This window comes from Falco peregrinus, chromosome 1 (genome assembly GCF_023634155.1).
Source record: "Falco peregrinus isolate bFalPer1 chromosome 1, bFalPer1.pri, whole genome shotgun sequence".
NCBI classification, from domain to species: Eukaryota; Metazoa; Chordata; class Aves; order Falconiformes; family Falconidae; genus Falco; species Falco peregrinus.
The window spans coordinates 80,842,583-80,862,558 of NC_073721.1; the positions used below are offsets into that span (position 1 = coordinate 80,842,583).

Below are 19,976 nucleotides of genomic sequence, written 5' to 3' on the forward strand. Positions count from 1 at the left end.
AAGAGGGACATTGAGGTGCTGGAGCGTGTCCAGAGAAGGGCAACAGAGCTGGTGAAGGGTCTGGAGCACAAGTCTTGTGAGGAGCAGCTGAGGGAACTGGGGTTGTTTATTCTGGAGAAAAGGGGGCTCAGGCAGGACCTTATCACTCTCTGCAACTACCTGAAAGGAGGCTGTAGGCAGGTGGGGGCAGGTCTCTTCTCCCAGATAACAAGTGACAGGACAAGAGGAAACAGCTTCAAGTTGCAGTAGGAGAGGTTTAGATTGGATATTAGGGAAAATTTCTTCACCAAAAGGGTTGTCAAGCACTGGAACAGGCTGCCCAGGGAGGTGGTTTAATCACCATCCTGGGACATATTTTAAGAGATTTGTAGATGTGGCGCTTAGAGGCATGGTTCAGTAGTGGACTTTGCAATCCTGGGTTAACGGTTGGAAGCAATGATCTTAGCCTGGGAGGTTTAGCCTGAAGGAGACACAAGAGGGATCTTTATTGCTGTCTATAACTACCTGACAAGAGGCTGTAGGCAGGTGGGGGTCAGGCTCTTCTCCCAGGTAACTAGTGACAGGACAAGAGGAAATGGCCTCAAGTTGAGCCAGGGGAGGTTTAGATTGGATATTAGGAAAAATTTCTTCACTGAAAGAATGGTCAAGCATTGGAACAGGCTGCCCAGGGAGGTGGTGGAATCACCATCCCTGGAGGCGTTTAAAGAACATGTAGATGCGGTGCTTAGGGACGTGGTGTAGGGATGGACTTGGCAGTCCTGGGTTAATGGTTGGACTTGATGATCTCCAAGGTCTTTTCCAATCTAAATAATTCTATGATTCAAAATTGCACAAGCTGTCCAGACTTACATTCAAACAATGCATTATTCACAACAATAACAAGTAAAATATTTTATTTGGTCTTTTATCCTCTGTTCTGTATTGATATGTTTTTCTGCTTGCTAGTAATGATGAATTTACAGTCCTAGGGCATTCTGTATCTCTGTGTCTTGGGTGTAGAAGGCTCTCGCTTCATGCTTTGACAAAGTTCCTGAGCTCTGTACTAGGAATGTGATGGAGATATGTCAGTCTGTGGCTTCATTGGTTCCAAATAATCCCTTATTTTCCAGACCCTGGATCTACGTAAGTACTTTTGAAGAGCTTTTAAACACGTAGGATTATTACTGTTTATTTTATGGGAAGTGTCTGCTTGTTCTTAAATTGTGCTATCACATGTTACTTCAAATTTTAAATATCCTGGCATGAGCTGTCAATTAGTTTTCTTGAGCAGAGAACTCCTTTCAGCAGTACCCATTGACTTCCAGGGAGGTACGGCAGCTGGCTTTCCCTGAACTATAGATGGAGAAAAATTAAGAAATACTCCAGACTATTCTGGGGAAAAAAATAATTTGGAATAGCTTATGCTAATTTTCATTGCCTTCAACTCAATTTCACTACCCAGTAGGTTCTCTTAGAAGGGCTGTCATATATATGTAGAATTGGGCTAAAATTTCCCCGATCCTAACTTGGACTAATAGTTTTCATTTCAGAGTTTTTGTCTTTTTTAAAGAAACTTTTTATTTGGTGTAATATTTTTTTTTATTATTATTTTCCTGCTGCTGGGATTTCTATAGATGTAATGACGTTAATGACAAACGTTGGTACACAGGAGACCAATCTGTATGTTAGTAGATGTAGACCCATCTTATCTGGAACATTTGCTTGTGCATAATCATTATTCTGACGTATTCAGACCATGACAGAAGTACATAAGCAAGGGAGAGAAAGTGGAGAAAATTCCAGAAGTTTATTTTGCGCAGTGTTGAAAATCGGGGATTTCACAAGAATGTGTAAAAATACATCCAGCCAAAGAAGTATCAGTTTTTTTGGAGCTGTCACCAGTCCATGGTTTGTTCAGTTGTCTTACTAGTTTTCCTACCATTTTTTGCCTACTAGTGAAAAGTCCGGTATCTGTAAGACCGTAATATGTCAGAGCTTGTGATACAGTTTCTCTGAAGACTTGCCTAGCTAGCTGCTGGGATAGATTTTGTTATAACATTGGTTTTGCCACAGTTTGTGTTTTGAACGTCAATGTTGGGGTCGTTCATGCCTGAGACAGTGGAGATCTGATTGGCTTTGCCGAGGTTCTTAATGATACTGATGTTGTATCTGGCAGTTTCCACAAAGCTGTTTTCTAGTAACCAACCATCTGATTCACCCTCCAGATCTCCTAGCAGAAGGACGTTCTTCATGGCTGTTTGTAGGTACCGGACACCAATAAGTACAGAGAGCTGGAAACAGTTAATGGTTAAACAGAGAGTTTAAATTACAGCCTTGATCCTACTACTAAGTCAGCTTTCTGACGTGCGTTTACAGGCCTAATAATTAATATTGAGTAAAGCAGACAGATTCTTTATCTCAGCAATATATCCAACCGCTCTCCCAATTAATCAAATTTTAAAGAAAGAAAAATACCAGGGAGAGATTGATTGATTATCTCTCTGTTCTTCAGGTAGCATTCCCACTTGCATGTTACTAGCACATAAATACCTAGAGTTACTCGGGAACAGTGCAGCCTCAGAGACTACAACTAACTGGTGTAGAATGAATGATCAATTAATGGAGCCATCAGTCACTGGGGAAGAAAAAGTTTAAATTATAGTGTGTTAACTTCCATGGATTTTTTTTTTTTCCCACTGACCTTGATTAAATTGGTATTTTCTCCAAGGAGTTCAATCATTCATATGTAAGTCATATGTCTCCTACATGGCACTGCATTAAAATTAAGAAGGATGGCCTATAGTAGAGGCTTAAGTTTAGGAAAAAGTTCCACATTCATAGTTCTGTTGGATTCAAGATCAGTGTGTCCAGCTTGTCAATATTTAAGGGAGCACAGAGAGCTGGCTCACCGCGTTTTCAGGTCCTGCCAAAGTCCTGTTGTTTCTGGCACCACCCCTGCATCTAGCACTGCTTGAGGACTGTTGTGAACTATTTTAATTATAGTGGTGTTATTTATGCAGTAGAGCAATAATCAGAAAAGGGAAACTTATTAAAAAGGGAAGAAAACCATATTTTAGCCTGTGCCACTGGGGAGTCCTTTACCTGTGATGACAACATTCAGACAGCTTTCTTTACAGGTGCCAGCAGAAAGACCGCTGGCCCGGAATATGCCATGTTTGCAAGTACTGTTTGTATGGTGAAGCTATGTAATGTAAAAGGAGGCTTTGAGATATTCATACTTATGCTCAGTTTTTACTATAAATAAAATTAATGTATTCAGCCACAGGCCTGCCAACATTTTGTACTTTTTTTGTCAAAATGGACTTAAAACAATCCTCAGACCTTATCACCTCATTTCCTTGCAGTTGTGTCACTGCATATATCATCCTGTATCTGACCCCATAAATGCTTCAGGGAAGGCAATATGCCATAGTCTATTGAAAAAGCTGTGTAAATGTACAGAAATATATACATAATTTCTGTTAGTTTTAATCTTCAATGAGATTTGCTTTTGCTTAGGGGACTTGAGAAAGTTGCCTTCCTAAAGGAAGTCCTGTAACATTCTGGAAGTGCTTGTGGAATTTATATTAGATATTGAGGCGCTTCTCATAGATTACAGTGTAATTGCTTCCCATCCTAGAGAGCAGGAAGACTCTGATTAATCCGATACCGGCCATTTTTATTAGACTTACCTCAAACAACCAAATAAGCAACGCTGCAATACCAATGGATCTCATAATAGCTGTGTAGTAATCCAGCAGGGCCTCTCTGCACCCCTTCACCCAGATGTTGAGCTCCTCTGTCAGAAAATCATAGTTGTAGTGAGCACTGTTGTTAGTCAGCTGGTACTGGATACAGGGCCGTGGGGAGCTTGGGTTGCAGCAGCTGAAGGGTACTCCATCCACCAAGAACTTGCCATCAACATTGCTCTTTAGGCGGCTGCAACAGCACAGAAAGTTTGGGCGTTACAAATCTGCTATCAGCAGCAGGTAGTGTCTGTGATATTTATAAAAGGATATAATGCAAGTCTGCTGCAATGTAGGGCTCTGCAATGTAACAAAAGGAAAATGGGAATATATTTTCAACTGGAAAAGTTGCTTATTGCAGGAAAACTAAATTTTTCATTTGCTCTATTTGCGTAGTATCGGCACAGTATCTCACATGGTTCTCAGTACTGTGTGTGCAAGGTGTGGAATCACAGATTCCACAAGGTGTGTTCGCAGAGATGATGCCTTTTTTGGTATCTCTGTGCTGAAAATACTAAAGACAATTTCTGAACTTATTTATCGTGGTGGAACTCTAATGGAAGTTACAGCCTTAGAAATCCTTCTGGATTGATTTTTAACACAAGCATTCCTTAAGAGAGAACCTAATTCGAGGATCACTTTGCATGCCCCAGGAACCACTGGAAATTGTCTGCTGGCGTTCCATCATTGTACCTCTGTGCAGTGGCTGGTTTGGCGCGTGTTTTGAGACTACTTCACAATGGAGTTTCTACTTCTTGTAACTATACTATTTCTGACTTTTGAAACTATATTTATTGTTAAAAATTATTCCTTTCTCTCCCTTATACGACTAGGATAAGAACAAGTGGGAAAAGAAGAAAGATATAGGAGAGAGAAAAAAAAAATCACAGGATGTAAAGAGAACAGTCTCAGACTAATGGAGTTTCTGGAACAGTTAAATGAATCCTTGATGTCAGTTTTCCTTGTATTGCCTGCTCTTTAGCTACTGTATCCTTGTGAGGACCTCTGTTTCCAGCCAGGCTCTTCGGAGAAATAGATTTTCCAGAAACTGGAGAGTATATAAGATGTTAAGAGATGCTCTCGCACTTTGGGGAAGTTGCCTCTAACCATGTATCTATTTTCATGTGCATTGCAAAGGCTTATTTCCTGAGACAGCCCCACAGGTGAGAACTGTGGCCTGTTTTAATGAAGCCCATGCCCTTCAGCCTTCGTTAGGGAGCCAGCATACATGAAAGACAATTTTCTCTTAGATATCCAGCTTTTGCCATTTGCTAATAATAGAATTTTTAATATTTTCCAAAACCCCACAGAGGGAGGAGAGGAAGGCCAGCACATTGTGAAAGGGGAGCTTTTACCCAGGCCAGCAAAATGCCTTGTATATTTTAGTGACAAGACCCAAATACAGTACAGCATCTAAAATGGTTAAAATACAACCTCAAGCTAAGTCTTTAGCTTTCCTTTTGATGCCAAGCACCAATTTAGTTGTGTGAGGTTTTTTTTCTACTTCCTGCCACATGTTATAACAAAGAATGTTCTTTCTGCTGCCAACAACAGCAGTTTCCAGACTTGGGTAATGTGCCCCTGCCATCCTGTTTCCTCTACTACTGACAAATTAAAGAATGATGCATCTTGGTACTGTTAGAAGGGAAGACCTCAGTAACAGAGCTGACAGAGTGAGACATTCATTATTTGTTATTGCAATTCAAAGTTGTTAGGTATTGTAAAGCTAAATTTGCTTTTGAGACTATAAAAAGATGATTTTTACTGAACCAAAGCAATGATAGAATCAGGATGGTTTGGGGTGGCAGGGACCTTAAAGATCATCTAGTTCCACCCTCCCTGCCACGGGCAGGGACACCTGCCACCAGACCAGGTTGTTCACAGCCCCGTCCAGCCTGGCCTTGAACACCGCCAGGGATGGGGCATCCACAGCTGCTCTGGGCAGCCTGTGCCAGTGTCTCACCACCCTCACGGTAAAGGATTTCTTCCTAATAGCTGATCTACATCTGCCCTCTTCCAGTTTGAAGCCATTCCCCTGTATCCTGTCACTATGGGTGCCTGTAAAAAGTCCCTCTCCAGCTTTCCTGCAGGCCCCCTTTAGGTACTGGCAGGCTGCTGTAAGGTCTTCCTGGAACCTTCTCTTCTCCAGGCTGACCAACCCCAACTCTCTCAGCCTGTCCTCATAGGAGAGGGGCTCCAGCCCTCTGACCATCTTTGCAGCCCTCCTCTGGGCTCACTCCAACAGGTCTGTGTCCTCCTCATGTTGGGGGCCCCAGAGCTGAATGCAGTACTCCATATGGGGTCTCATGAGAGTGGAGTAGAGTGGGAGGATCACCTCCCTCAACCTGCTGGTTAGGGACTTTACTGCTGGTACAACCTGGATGGGATTGTGTCCACTGTAACCTGTCTCATCCTCCTGCCGTTCCCGTTGATTGTCTCCATTTCTTGTCATGTAGTGGTGTTGGCAATGGAGACACAGAAGAGAGGGGAGAGAAGAGGATTATGAGGGAAGGTGCAAAGTTCAGTTTTGCAAAAGTTACATGCGAGTTGACAGTATGTCAGTTCTCGCCTGCTTTGCCTCTCAATCTACCAAGTATTAATTGACATACCGTACAAGATGAAACCCAGAAAAATATTTGGTTTCTTCTCCATTCTTTCTGAACATTACCAGCTGGACTTTGCTTCCAACAATTTAATATCAAATGTTTCACTACCAGATTTTTGGAAATCATAGTGTAATTGGGTTATACATCACCAGCTTGGATAATTCCATCTGAATTGCTAGTATCCAATTTATTTACAGTAAAAGAAATTCTGCAGTGTAGTAACTGCTCTCACATGCATTTCACTGGCAACTTCTGCCTACATGAGGCAAAAATTAACTGACAGTGTATTTTCAAAACAGTGGCAGAGCACAGGTGACCCTGCAGAAGGGAAGAGTTTAGCTAAGACCCTGGGTAAAACATTGTTTCTGCATGTCTCACAGAAATAAGACGCAGTATATTTTACTTTTGTCCTCACAATAAGATGCTACTCCTAAGTTCCTGTGGACCACCTTGGTTGTCCTGTCAGTTTTTGGTGTAGAACCAGGATTTAAAACATGTCTTGGGTCACTGCTTTGTAGCACTGTTGCTTTCCAGCTTTTCCCTTGACAACACTTTTCTAAAGCTTGTTTTATTTCCACAGCCAACTGCCTTATGCATGTTGACGCCCTCTTGTCCATATTCTCGTAGGTCCCATCCTCTGGCATGTTTGTCGCTCTGTATATACACTTTGCTACGATGGCAGTTTCAAGTTGCAAATTCTGTGAAAACAAGATCTTCAGCTTCCCTTCCTCTGGCTTTGTTGTTGCTGATTTTTGAGTTCAACAAAACAGAACACTTGAAAAATGCCAGTCAAGCTTTTTGTGTTTGTCTTTCCCAAGAATATATAACTACTATACTCTGTCAGTGAAGACTTTTTTTTCAGCTTTAGAAGAATTGTCACATGATTGTCTTAATTTAAAATATTTTTGTTACCTTTTCTACTGTCTGCAAGAATTACCAGACTCTTCTGTTTAAGCATATAATTTTCTAATAGTTACATCATGTAAAGAACCACCAAAAACCCCCCAAAACCAACACACCCACACCCACCCACCCAAATTTCAAGGATTTCTCTCCTCCTTTTTGATGCAGTGTATGTGGTGTTGGCAGTTTCTCACATGTGAACATACAGATTTGAATCTGGGTTTGCAAAATCTTAAAATCTTGAAGGAGAAAGATCTTTCAGTGTTTAGAATTGACTGTGTATTGATAGTACAACCCTTTTTCTCTTTCCGTTATCAGCTCACTTTAATTGAAATCTTTAGGTAGCTAATTCACCACATTAAAAAAGGAAAGATACATCTTTGCTTTGCTTAGTGACCCTAAAAAGCTAGCAAAAAGCAACTTGTGATTATGCATGTAGTTAGCATATTTTGTGAGTAATGTGGTCATCCTATGTTTTTTTTTTAAGAAACAAAGGTCCAGTAAAAGCTAGTACGTACTTTGCCTTCTTGAATGAGTTTTTTCTCCTCTAATTGTTACAACTAGTAAATACTTACTCCAGAACTTCCTTGGAAGCCATATTCAGGTAACGAGGAGATACCCACTGAATTTCAAACCAGTCTCTAAAGCCATTGTTTCCACAGCACTGGAATGCAATTTGTAACATATCCACTCTTTTCTTCAAGAAGCATCGTCCAGGTATGTCTGTGTCCTTATAGAACTTAATAGCATCCCTCAGTCCCAGATAGAGAGACTCTTCCAGCTCGTTCCTCATGGTATAGCACATGAGAGCACCCACCAGGATGCAGAAGGTGAAACAGAAGGTACATACAATGTATGGGAGCATAACTAGTTTCCATCGAGAGAACTTGTTGGCATCCGAGCAGTCATAGCAGATTTTGCCACCCAGAAAGTTGATGATACATGCTATGACCCCTACAGAGATCAGCATGTTGGGGAGAGAGTTAACATCCCCTTTTGCCATCACTTCATTGCGCTTCTTGATCTCTATTTTCAGGAAGAGGCCAAGACTGAAGAGAATGATCCCGCTCACTACAGATACCCAGTTGAGGATCCATAAGATCTGAGCCAATTTGTCCCTCTTAGTTTTGGTGAATTTTACTTTGAGGACAGCCATAGTCAGATCAGCATTAGGAAAAGAAGTGTAGGTCAAGGAAAACTTGTAAGCTCTTTAGGAGCATGTATCCAAGGCATGCAGCAGAAATCTGATGAAAAGAGAGAGATAGATTATAGTCTGTTTGACAAGGTATTTGTAGAGACTACAGAAAACGTCCCATAAAGCCTCATGTACTGTGAGTCCTGCCGAGGGAGTGCCCTGGTGAAATTTATTGCTTAAATTTCATACAATGTGAATCACTTAAAAAATAAATTCTAAGAACTGACTAGAACAATTAAAAACAAGTGAACAGTAGAACCAGTGAACCTGGATTCTTAGGATTTTTGTCAAGGGCAATTTTCTGTGCAGGTTTTCTGATGTCTAGAAGTGACTTGATCTGCTGTCTTTCCCTCCAGAAGACTCATGGTGCCCTTCTACTTGTTGCGTGTATTTTCTTGGTGATTCTAGGAATTAATCATTCTTAGATTACTATGTCATGGTCAGATTTGCAGTCAAGAGTTGATCAAGCAGGACAAACAAGCAGATAGATACAGCATAATCACATGAGCTTTTTTTCCAGATGGAAAAAACCCCAGAAAATAGTACCAGAAGCACAGTATCCCATGGTTATTTTGAGCCATTTCATGGATAATGTGCAGTAAAACATGATTTTTTTTTTTACCAAAAGACAGTTTTATGCCTACAGTTACACTACGAAGATAAAATCCCTCTGGCAAAAACTGCAGGGGGAGCTGACCGTGGTTATCCACAGACACAAAATGCTCAACAAATAGTTAAACTATCAATGAGACTGCTGTTTTTCTAGAAAATAGTATGAAACTTCTATTAACTTTTAAGTGTTATGACTATATTTTATGACTGAATATATTACTGGTAACAAACTGTCCTCCACTGCATGTTTCCCACTTGATCTGGCATAAAAGCATAACCATTTTTATGTGAAGTAACATACCACCCTACAAAAAAAAGCAGAGTATCTTCATACCTGAAGAAAAAATCAGCAGTTTAAGATGCTCTGGTTTTTTTGTGTGATTGTCCTTCCTTTCTTTATGAGAGTTCTTATTAAAAAACAGGCTTTGGAATAGCGTGATGTATTAAATGAGGCCTATTTAATCCTTAGGGAATCGCCATTACTGTCTTAACCTCTGCTCCTGCAGCTGAAGTTGCTTATTCTTTGCCTCTGTGCTGCGAACTGTGACAGTCACACCTTATTCCAACCCTCCTACCACCTGCAGACTGGTTTCCTTTCTGGGTCTGCCGTATTCCAGTCGGAATCCTAAACTTCATTCCTGGCTGCATGTTCTGCAACAACCTTGACTTCTTCACCGCCCGCTGAACTGCTTCCGTTCTCCTGTCTGAAGAAGACTCTGCAGCCCAAGTGACACCCCAGTATTTTTTGGAAGGGGGGAACCATTTGAAAAATGACAGTAAACTACTTGTGTTTAGTAATCTGTATCTTGTATGTTTTATTAGCTTGATTTTGAAACAACTACTCTTACGTTATTAACAATTTACTTCCCCATGTAATCTACAGACTCTTATTTTTCTTTCCGAAGATCACAATGATGGGCATAAAAAGTATTTGAAGACTTCTCCTCCCTGGCCCTGAGTTTCAAATCTGGTATTTCAGAGTTTCACAGCTGAAGGAGGCCTGCTGTGCTGTCGTCTTTTCTCCAGGTATTAGTGGATCTAAGAAAAGATACCATCTTTCCCAGCACTTTTAAACTTGCTTCTTTGCAGCACTACTAATAACTTCTCCTTTGCACCTCTCCAGTTATATCATGATCACAAGCAGAAAACAGCTAATAACATCCAAGATCTAAAACTTCTTAGAGCTGGAGACAATGTGTTTTCAGTGTATGTGGTGTGGATGTAGCACTACGCTGCAGTACCTCCGGCTGAAGCGATGAACTTTTACCCTTCAGTGTTTCCGATGCTTTGTGATCGCCTTTCCTCAACATGTGCAAGCTATATAGAGTTCTTTCTTTCCTCCCCAGAAAACTTGCTCTCAGCAGGGTCTCATACTAATTCAGCAATTTTCAAGAGGGTGATTTTATGCTATACAACTATGTATTTATATGATTATAGTCATCTAATTCCGCTACTACAATGGCATTTATAAACAGTAAAACGTAACCCTGTACATTTGGGGAAACAGAGAAGCATAAGCCTCATCATTTTCTTACAATGTTTTTTAAGCTAGTGGACTCCACTGCTTTACTTTATTGGAATAAAGCTGGTATCAGCTAAAACAGCATGAAAACCACCTGCAGGCAAGCTGTACAAAAGTAGGGCTACGCATACCCGCTAAAGGATCCACAGCTGCAATGAAGCTTAACATGGGGTAAGCAGATTGTTGTAGAGTGCAGCTTAAAAAGGTAATGGTATCCCAGTGTCTTCATCTGTGTATGTCAGAAGGAATCAGTTTTGTTTGTACAGGCGAGGGGTAGGTTGTTCCATTCATATTAAAACATATTAATGCCTGTGAGATCTTAATCATTCACGTTGTGTGTATTTTCTCTGCATTTACAGAGGAAACTAATTGCCCTCAAAACTGTTCACCTCTGTATATCTTTTGTACAATACACAGAACAGTGTGCAAAATGCACAGTATTTTTCTTTACCGGTCTTATTTCCAAAGGTGTTGAGGCCATCAGCTCTCGGGAGTTTAAAAACAGGGTCCTGATTTTAATGATTAAGGCTGATTATCAGTTATGGTTGAATATTAATTGTGATCATAATGTGACAATCATATAGAATATCATGATGGAATACTGATTACTGGTAGACACCTCTGTACAAACAAGTCCAGAGAACAGGTATCTATAAAATGGCACCACTTTCTTCACACCATTCTTCTGCGGTACCCTTCAGACCTCATTTAAAAGGATCATGCTCTGCCAGCAGAGAATTAAGCCTCCATACGAATTCAGCTGACAGCCTGTCTGCTAAAGCCTGGAGCCAGTATCTTTGATTGCTTCACCAGTTAAGCAGTTCATGACTTGAACTTAAAATAGCTGTAAGATGGCTGCTTTTGCCCCCAGTACTCAGGTCTCAGAGCTCACAACAGAGAGAATCTGTTGTGAAATTTCCTAGCTGCTGATACGCAGTTCAAAGCCAATGGCCAGCGTATATGAATGCATCACTCGCTGTTCATTTCTATGAAATACATGTACATATTTGTTAGGCACACATATAGTTGAAGTGTCACTGAGAACACCCTACTTGCCAAACACCTTTTGCTTTAACATTTGAACAAAAGTTGTAAAGTTTTACCTTTTCCTAAAATTCATCTACTCAAGAGGCACTGTTGATGTAAATTTGAGACTTTCTATCATGTTATAGCAATGAAGAAATTTGTAGCTGAATTCCATAAGCAGGAATACATTCAATCTCGTGTAGCTATTCTGAGATAGCTCTCTTCCCCATTTTCAGATGCCTAAAGTTAAAAGAGAAATTTCTGTACGAGAGCAACCTTTCTAGTAAGTCCTTGCCTCCTGTAATTATCACAAGGTATTCCCAGCTTCCTTGGTGCAATTTTATTATTGTTGTAAGACCAGATTTCATGCACATTCACCTAACAGAGGTACCCACACTACAGTGCTCCAGCAGTATAAGATCGGCTATTTCATATGAGCCCAACTGTCAGAGGAGAGAGGGGGCAATGACTGGTTGTTGTAGGGCCGTGAACCCTCCTTTACTGACCCTGGCTGTCACTGATATACCTGGGGTTGCACAAAGGATCTTCGGGGGACGCTATGCTTCTCATTAAATTTGAGTGCATCAAGTCTGGGACAGAAGAACAGCTTACCTACTCTGTTGCTGTGTTCCCAGCTTCTGTGTGGGTATTTCTCTTCAGATTATTTTTTCCTATGCTAACAGTTTACTGAATTTATTTTAGATGAGAAGAGTCTCTTCCCATCGTAATAAATTTTGTAAATACACCATAACATTATTCTTTCCCTAACTGTTCAACAAAGTATTGAATATATTTTAGCATAAGATGTATTGCGACACGCACACTGCCATATAGTAGCATTTTTTGAGCTCCATGAAGGAAGTTCTTCCAGCTGAAAGAACTGAAGTGCAGTTACGAGCTAAAAGTGTCATTGTCTTGCTCTGCAGTATGTATCTGTTCTTCAAGTTGTATTTGACAGTGGGCTATTGTAAAACCTCAAGTGCTCCTAGTAGTTCAGTGGAATAAACATGTCTATCAAAGCTCTTAGAAACACACTCCACATGAGCCACTCCAGAGTTATGAAGCATATATAAGCAGACATTTTTTCCCCAGCTATGGGACAGCAAGCTAGATTTTTATTCTATAGAGGGAGAAATATTTCTTTCAACAGAAGAAGCCAAATACATGTGGAAATCTCTCCCATATTATTGATACTGTTTTCAAATTTTCTTTGTCTAACTCACTTCAAACACTGCTTCCATCAGCATGCAGTAGCTTTTTGCTTCCAGCATGCCACCTACCTGTTCTTTCGCTATCAAATTCCCCATAGTACATACAACAAAACAGCACAGCTATTTATTTGTTTATAACATTTACTTATTAGGTGCAAATTGTCCAAAGAAATCTGGCTTGCAATTTTGTCATATCTTACCTTACCAATTTCACTAAAATCTGCCATTTTAGCTAAACACATGTTCCTATCTGTGACTTGCTGTAAAAGAAACCACTAACCTGCTTCACAGGACTGAACAGGATCTCGAAACGGATAACTTGATGAGTACAGGGGAGAAAATACCTGGATCAGGCATCCTGAGAAAGACTGAAGTACCCTTTTCCTGATGTCTCTGTAGTTCTTCTGTCTTTACACTGACTCACCAGTGGAGATGCAGAAAAAGACTTCAACTCTCCTGCCCATGTTAATCTCTCTTTCATCTCTAATCGTAGCTAAGAGATTTATTTCAAGGTTCTTATGCCACCAGGTTAAATCCTGCAAAACAGGCCAATTAACTGAGTGTGAACTGAGATCTCACCAACAAAATGGATTTTCAGTAATTTCTTTTACCTTTTTATCCCAAAGAGGTTTGGGCTAGTAAACAACAGAGACTGTTCAGACTGTTCTTCAGTACCTGCTAATGTCTTTATTAGTTCTTAATTTGTTCTTAACAATAAATACAGGTCCAAGAGAGAGAAGAATGAAACTAATGAAACTTTGTGCTTCTGTGGGAAGGGCGAATCTTAGACAATCATAATTTACATTCACTGTTATGTGCCTTACTGATCATTCCATATTTTCCTGCTTTGGATGGAATTGTCTGTTCTCCGTATATTGAATGTATCCAAGAAAGGAATTCAAGTAACCAGGAGCAATTGGATCATCCTGTATGACTCACAGTAGATTCTGGTTTGGGAAGCTTTCCAGGTTCAAGAACAATCTAGTAGAAACCCTCTGTCCTACACTCTTAAAAGCTTTATCCCAAGTCAGAAGCAAAAGCGTCTTGTCCTCTGACATTTCTGAGCCCAGCATGTAGCAGTTTGCAGGACGGACATGGCTGGGTTGAACTGGCAACAGCAGTGGCAACAAGCTCAGACTGTAGCAATGCCTGATGAAGCTAGTGGTGATGCTAGTACCAGAACTGAATCACTAAGCAGGACCAGGTTTGATCCACAGGGTCCACACCACATCAGCACAGCAGAGGGGGTTCAGTGAGCGCACATGACTGCAAAGGACCCTGCATCAGGGATTGTAATGCATATGGATATTCTCAGAAGCATAAACAGTCCTCTCCCAGCTAATGATGAGCAATAAACTGATACCATGATATTACTGGGGTTAAACCGCAACAGTTTCTAACGCTGTATTCTGTGAATATGCCTGCTCACCCTGTTTATAGTCTCATGCTTTCTTAAAGATAAGACACTCCTCTGCATACAGCAGTATTATCACACTTATCAGGGAAAGGTGAAAGGTTAGTTACCAGTGCAACTCAGTCTTTCAAAGTCTTGAGTAAAGCAAAGACTGGAGTATCTAACTACAATATTGTAAGAAGAAAATACAATTAAGACTTGTTCACTTGGCAAAAGTCATTTCATACATCACTGCGTGGAAGAGGGAAACTCCTAATTGCCAGTGTCACTCTGTGCCTCCACAGGGAGAAACAACCCCAAGGACATGTCCCAACAGGATGAAGTCACACAGTGAAATTCTCTCCCTTTCCAGTTTTTCTGATACAGTCAAACTCATAACTAATGTTTATGCTGAAGGCTCCATCTAACAATCCATCATCTAGTACCATATGACAAACTTGTACAGAGCCACTTCCTTGACATGTGGGGTTCCCTGGAAGCCATATGTGCCTTTTTGCTGGCAACTTCAGTTCAGAAAAATATAATTTACCTTTGCCTTTGTAGTGGGTTTGCATGGCAAGATTCTGGTAGGGGAAGGGGGGCGCTACAGAGGTGGCTTCTGCGAGAAGATGCCAGAAGCTTCCCAATGGAACCAATGCCAGCCGGCTCCAAAATGGACCCACCAGTGGCCAAAGTCCAGTTGGTAGTGCCTCTGTGATAGCACATTAAGAAGGGAAAAAAAAAAAAAAAAAATCTGCACCAGTGAGAGAGAGAGGAGAAAGCAGCAACTCTGCAGACACCAAGGTCAGTGCAGAAGGAGGGGCAGGAGGTGCTCCAGGCACCAGAGCAGACATTCCCCTGCAGCCCGTGGTGAAGACCACGGTAAGGCAGGCTGTCCCCCTCAGCCCGTGGAGGTTAACGGTGGAGCAGATCTCCACCTGCAGCCTGTAGAGGACACCATATCGGAGCAGGTGGATGCCCGAAGGAGGCTGTGACCCATGAGAAGCCTGCACTGAAGCAGGTTTGCCAGCTGGACTTGTGGACCTATGGAGAGAAGAACCCACGCTGAAACAGGCAGGACTTGTGACCCCCGTGGGGGTCCCATGCTGGAGCAGTCCATTCCTGAAGGGCTGTACCCCATGGAAGGGACCTACACCGGAGCAGTGTGTGAAGAACTGTAGTGCACGGGAAGGACTCATGCTGGAAAAGTTAATGAAGAACTGTCTCCCATGGGAGGGACCCCACACTGGAGCAGGGGAAGAGTGTGAGGAGGAAGGAGCAGCAGAAACAACATGTGGTGAACTGACTGTAACCCCCATTCCCTGTTCCCCTGCACCGCTCAGGGGGAGGAGATAGAGCAACTGGGAATTAAGTTAAACTCAGGAAGAAGGGAGGGGTGGAGGGAAGGTGGTTTTTTCTGATTTGAATGGTAATAAAACTAATTTTCCCCAGGTCGAGTCTGTTTTGCCCATGGTGGTAATTATTGAGTGATCTCCCTGTCCTTATCTTGACCCACGTGCCTTTTGTTATATTTTCTCTCCCCTGTCCAGCTGAGGAGGGGAGTGATAGAGCGGTTTTGGTGGGCACCTGATGCTCAACCAGGGTCAAAATATCACAAGCTTTTTAAAGAAAATATCTGAAATAGGGCTTCCAGCTTTCTGTCTTGCTTATGTGCGGATGTACAGCGCATCCAGGAAACTTCAGATCAAGAGCATATGTGATACATCTGGGAGCTGCTCAACCTACTGCATGTGGACCGCGGAAATGCTTGCATATGATCAAATATACTCCAACTGCATTCAATTAGTCCTATGTATATTGATCATTCATGGTTTGGACTTGCTGTACTCGTGCAGACCACAAGGAATATGTTAAATCTGTTCAAATGTGTACATCTGTGTATAGATCAACTCTATGGAGCATATTCAACAGGTATAATATATTCCTTTCAGACAGCACAAGTACACAAATGGACACATTTGCCTGGGGTTTTTGAGCTGTTGCTTTGGCTGGGATGTGATACATTAGAAATCCTGGGTAAATGTCTGAAGTCCTTTTCTATGCCCAGAAAAAGTTCCCATCTGAACCCCTTCACATCTATAGAACTTCAGACGTATGTTATCCTTGAATATTAGATGTTATTGCCTCAGATACCTACTAGAAGAAAAATGCACCTTCCCTGTTGCGTTGTGATATAAACCTAGTGCTCGCATGCATGAAGGAAAGCAAGCAGAAGATGGCAGTGCTGCTGTATGTAGGTTTTTTCTACAATGCAAAGTTAGGTGTTTTTTTTTTCATTTGTGTTAGGTCACTCACAGCTAGTGGAAGCTCAGGAATATGCATCATTTGATGAAATAACTTAAATCCAATCTTAATACAACTAGAGTCAATGCCACCTGTATTTTTTTTCCATCTCATATCGGGAAATGATTTCAGCTGTAAAGTTAATATAAAAAGTTGAATTATTCAGAAATTAGTTTTGTTTTATGGCAATCTATAACTAACCATGATGTACTTCCTTACAGACCTGCTGGGAAGCCTGGACACCAAGACCATAATGATAGAGTAGCATTTTGTAACTCAGCAGGAGTGGTTGTACATGTGCATCTGCTATCTGTCATCCAGTGCTGTAGAAAGAAAAGACTTGCCTGCTAACAGTGGAGATTGCTGTGCGGTGGCTTTGGACCTGAAAGAGGTAAATTTAATAAATGTTTGGCCAGTTACTTACCTGTTTAGTACCATTCATATGTAAGTCCACAAGTAAGGACAGATGTGTTAGGAATTAGCCTAATTACATGGCTAGTTGGTATGATGAATGCTGCAAAATCTAAATTTACATCTAGTTTCCAAAAATTAATGGTTTATTTTCTTTTATATTGGGATGGCTTTCCATTTCATCTTGTATTTAATTCAAATGATAACTAACAATAAGAGGTTTTGGAGTAATGAGCTAAAAACTGGAGGCACCCAGCAAGTCTGACACAAGCAGGTACTATACACCCTTTCTTTCACATGTCAGTGCTTCTCGCAGGAGCGTCTGTGTTCAGGAACAGATTCTCACTGATATGTGTTAATGGGGAGAGGGTATGAAAGAAGGAATTCAGACCATCTGCTTTTTTTTGGCTTTTGTAAAGTTGTGAACCACACAGTAGATACTGAGGGGCATTATTAGGCAAATAGAAGCAACTGGGTCTTCGCAGAATATTCATCTCTCCATTACATTTTTGAACTTTTCGGAAGAAAGTATAGTGGTATCTAGATGATTATGGTTGTTTTGGTTAGATGAAGATACCTAAGTTAAATCGCAACATTTGAAATTCTTATGGAATTGCAGAGTTGGCAGGGGGAATGCTAAAACTCAAAGGTAAGAGGTAATGGGACAGACAGTAATTAAAAAAGACCCAGTTTGTATATTTTCACACCACAAAGCTTATTGCAAACTAAGCCAATGGTATGTTTTCACAACTACAGCTATACACTGTAGTACAGTTGTACCAGAAGACCCAATGTACTATGTTCCAAGCAAAATACAAACACTGTAACTGTATCTCATTTAATTGCCCAAAAAACATCACAGATTAAACAAATCAGAAGAAGAAGTATTACAATTTTCATTTTTCAGATGTTTAAAGGTTACAACAATATGGATGCTGGAGCCAGTCTCAGGCAAAAAGGAAATTATAGCAGACTTGCATGAACTGCACTGCATGTGTATGCTAGTCTTCAGGGCTCTTGCATATTCCGGGAAACACCTTACAGGTACCTATCTGATTGCAGTGCATAGGAGCTGTACTGTTCATAGGAGCTGTACTGTCCATAACCTCTGAGTCATCTGCTCCTGACTCATGGTGAGTCATTACAAATAGAAAACCAAGGCACAGAAATAGTGTATTCACCTTAAAATCAGACCAGCAGTCAGTAGCAAAGCTGGAAAGTAAACCTGTATTTTAAATTGGTTGGTAATCTGAAGCTTCCATCTTGGCTATAACTTTTTGTGAAGATTAGAATCCATTTTTATTACCTTATTCATAATTAGACCATGCAGCAATCTTGCTTTTACCTTTGTACCTTATTCACTATGGATTGTATCATCACAGGCCGGTAATCAGAAAGCTTTTTGCAGAATGGAATTATACACATATTAGGAGGGTTCCCAACAAAATTCTCCTTACATAATGAGGTAAAATTTCTTTTTTCTATTTCATATCTCATAGTATAAATACTTTGGTGTACTATACTGCCAACTGACCTTTCTTCCCCTAGCAAAGCAGTCAGACATACACTCTCACATTTCTCCTCAGTGAGACCTCCTACACGAATCAGGAAGTCTCCCTGCTCTTACCTTATTACAAACTGGATGTTGATGCTGTTCTTCACTCTCTAAACACCATTTGAACTGAACAATATTACTTGGGACATCTTGTAGGGAATCTGAGATTCTTTTAGAAAGAGACGAGACAGTTACCTAAAAAATAATAATAAAAAAATGGACTCACAAAGTTTTTTAAGCTGTCAGATAGACAAAAAACAGCACCTAGACACATTACTCTTAGAGCTCTTCTGAAAAACACACAAGATCCCTCTGTCCCTTCAGCGGCTACTTCAGGCTTATTGACACTCTGTGTCTAGAAATCGTGATCTATGAAAAAAGACTGAAGGAACTCAGTTTTCTTAGTGTAGAGAAGACTGATGGTAAGAGGTGAAAATAACATTCAAGTAATTTTAAGGTAATTGCACAGAGGAAGGGAATAAATTCCTTTGGTAACAGGAGGAGAAACAATGCGTGAAATCTTTCCTTTAGTGAGAATAGTGAAACAGCCCATGAAAAAGCTTGATTTCCATCCAGAGAGTACTTTTAGAAGAGGCTGACAAATACTGGCCAGGAATGCTGTAGGGACAGTTGGTCACTCCCTGGAAAAAGGGCTGAACTAGATGTCTCGAGATTTTTCATTTGCTATGAACTAGATAGCTGTTTAAACATCTACAAAACTTTGTAAGCACTATCCCATCTTTGGTCAATACTTCTTTTGCTCATTGACTTTTGCCTGAAACATGAGCTTATAAAACATATTTACCTTTCTACTCCTCAGTGACAGCATTGTTTCCACCTCCATTTGTGTATTAAGTTTTACTTATAATTTTAAACAAATTCTATTACTTGGTGGATGTTAATTTACTGATCAACCAAACCTATGAATTTTCCGTCTCTTGGGAATGAATACTTATAAAGTCTGTGCATCTTGCTATCTATCCTCTCTCCTCCTTCCCCCCCCTTTTTTTTTTCCTTTTCTCTCTTCTCTTTTCTGACAATCATTTGATTTCTGACTCTCCAAAAAGCTTTCTGGAGCTTTGTTTCCTACTTCTGTGGTCATCTAAGCAGAAACATTATTCAGAACTTCTGGCTCATACAGAAATAAATAAATAATCCCAACACCCTGACATCTAGGCAAAGAAGTTCCAATGAAAATATTTGAAATCAAGGAGTCTGTACTTTGCAGGATGAATCATGTACTCCCATACATATTTGAAGAAAATAACAGCAGAATTCAGAAGGTCTTACACATTTTTAATCATGTCACCCTTCTCCATCAGCATATATATGCATCTTTTTGTATAGGTGTGGTTTTTAATTTTTAAAGATTCCTTGAAGAAACATTAAATCACTCCATTTAGAAAAAAAAAAAAGAAAAACCCAAACAAAAAACCTCTGATGAAAATTCTCACATTTCCCTTACCCCATAAGGAAGAAGGTTTCCAGGAAAGCCAACTTACTTTTCCATCAT

At 40.5% G+C, this 19,976-nt stretch overlaps 1 protein-coding gene and 1 long non-coding RNA gene across 3 annotated transcripts; one reads left to right on the forward strand and one right to left on the reverse strand.

The window, feature by feature from the left end:
• On the reverse strand, positions 1-13,442 carry LOC101923372 (photoreceptor outer segment membrane glycoprotein 2). 2 transcript variants are annotated; one of them, XM_027795857.2, is made up of 4 exons: positions 13,145-13,442; positions 7,810-8,478; positions 3,672-3,918; positions 1-2,270 (listed from the first exon to the last, which is right to left on the reverse strand). In XM_027795857.2, the coding sequence occupies exons 2-4, from the start codon at positions 8,388-8,390 to the stop codon at positions 2,004-2,006; spliced, it is 1,095 nt and encodes a 364-aa protein (XP_027651658.1). In that variant the 5' UTR covers positions 8,391-8,478; positions 13,145-13,442; the 3' UTR covers positions 1-2,003. The 2 variants fall into 2 exon arrangements, with proteins under 2 accessions (XP_027651658.1, XP_005243815.1); XM_005243758.4 differs by having other exon boundaries at positions 2-2,270; positions 13,081-13,442.
• LOC114013959 (uncharacterized) lies at positions 8,485-19,448 on the forward strand. The gene is made up of 3 exons (XR_003557245.2): positions 8,485-10,067; positions 16,719-16,888; positions 17,816-19,448. It is a non-coding gene; the product is annotated as an uncharacterized LOC114013959 (long non-coding RNA).
• The last annotated feature ends 528 nt before the right edge of the window (positions 19,449-19,976 follow it).

What these genes read in the sequence shown, in the direction of transcription:
- LOC101923372 (XM_027795857.2), bottom strand. Translation starts at nt 8,390, where the DNA reads ATGGCTGTCCTCAAAGTAAAATTCACCAAAACTAAGAGGGACAAATTG. An exon ending in GCTTCCAAGGAAGTTCTGGA is followed by an intron (nt 3,919 to 7,809) that starts GTAAGTATTTAC and finishes GTGCTGTTGCAG; the next exon opens with CCGCCTAAAGAGCAATGTTG. An exon ending in TGCTTATTTGGTTGTTTGAG is followed by an intron (nt 2,271 to 3,671) that starts GTAAGTCTAATA and finishes AACTGTTTCCAG; the next exon opens with CTCTCTGTACTTATTGGTGT.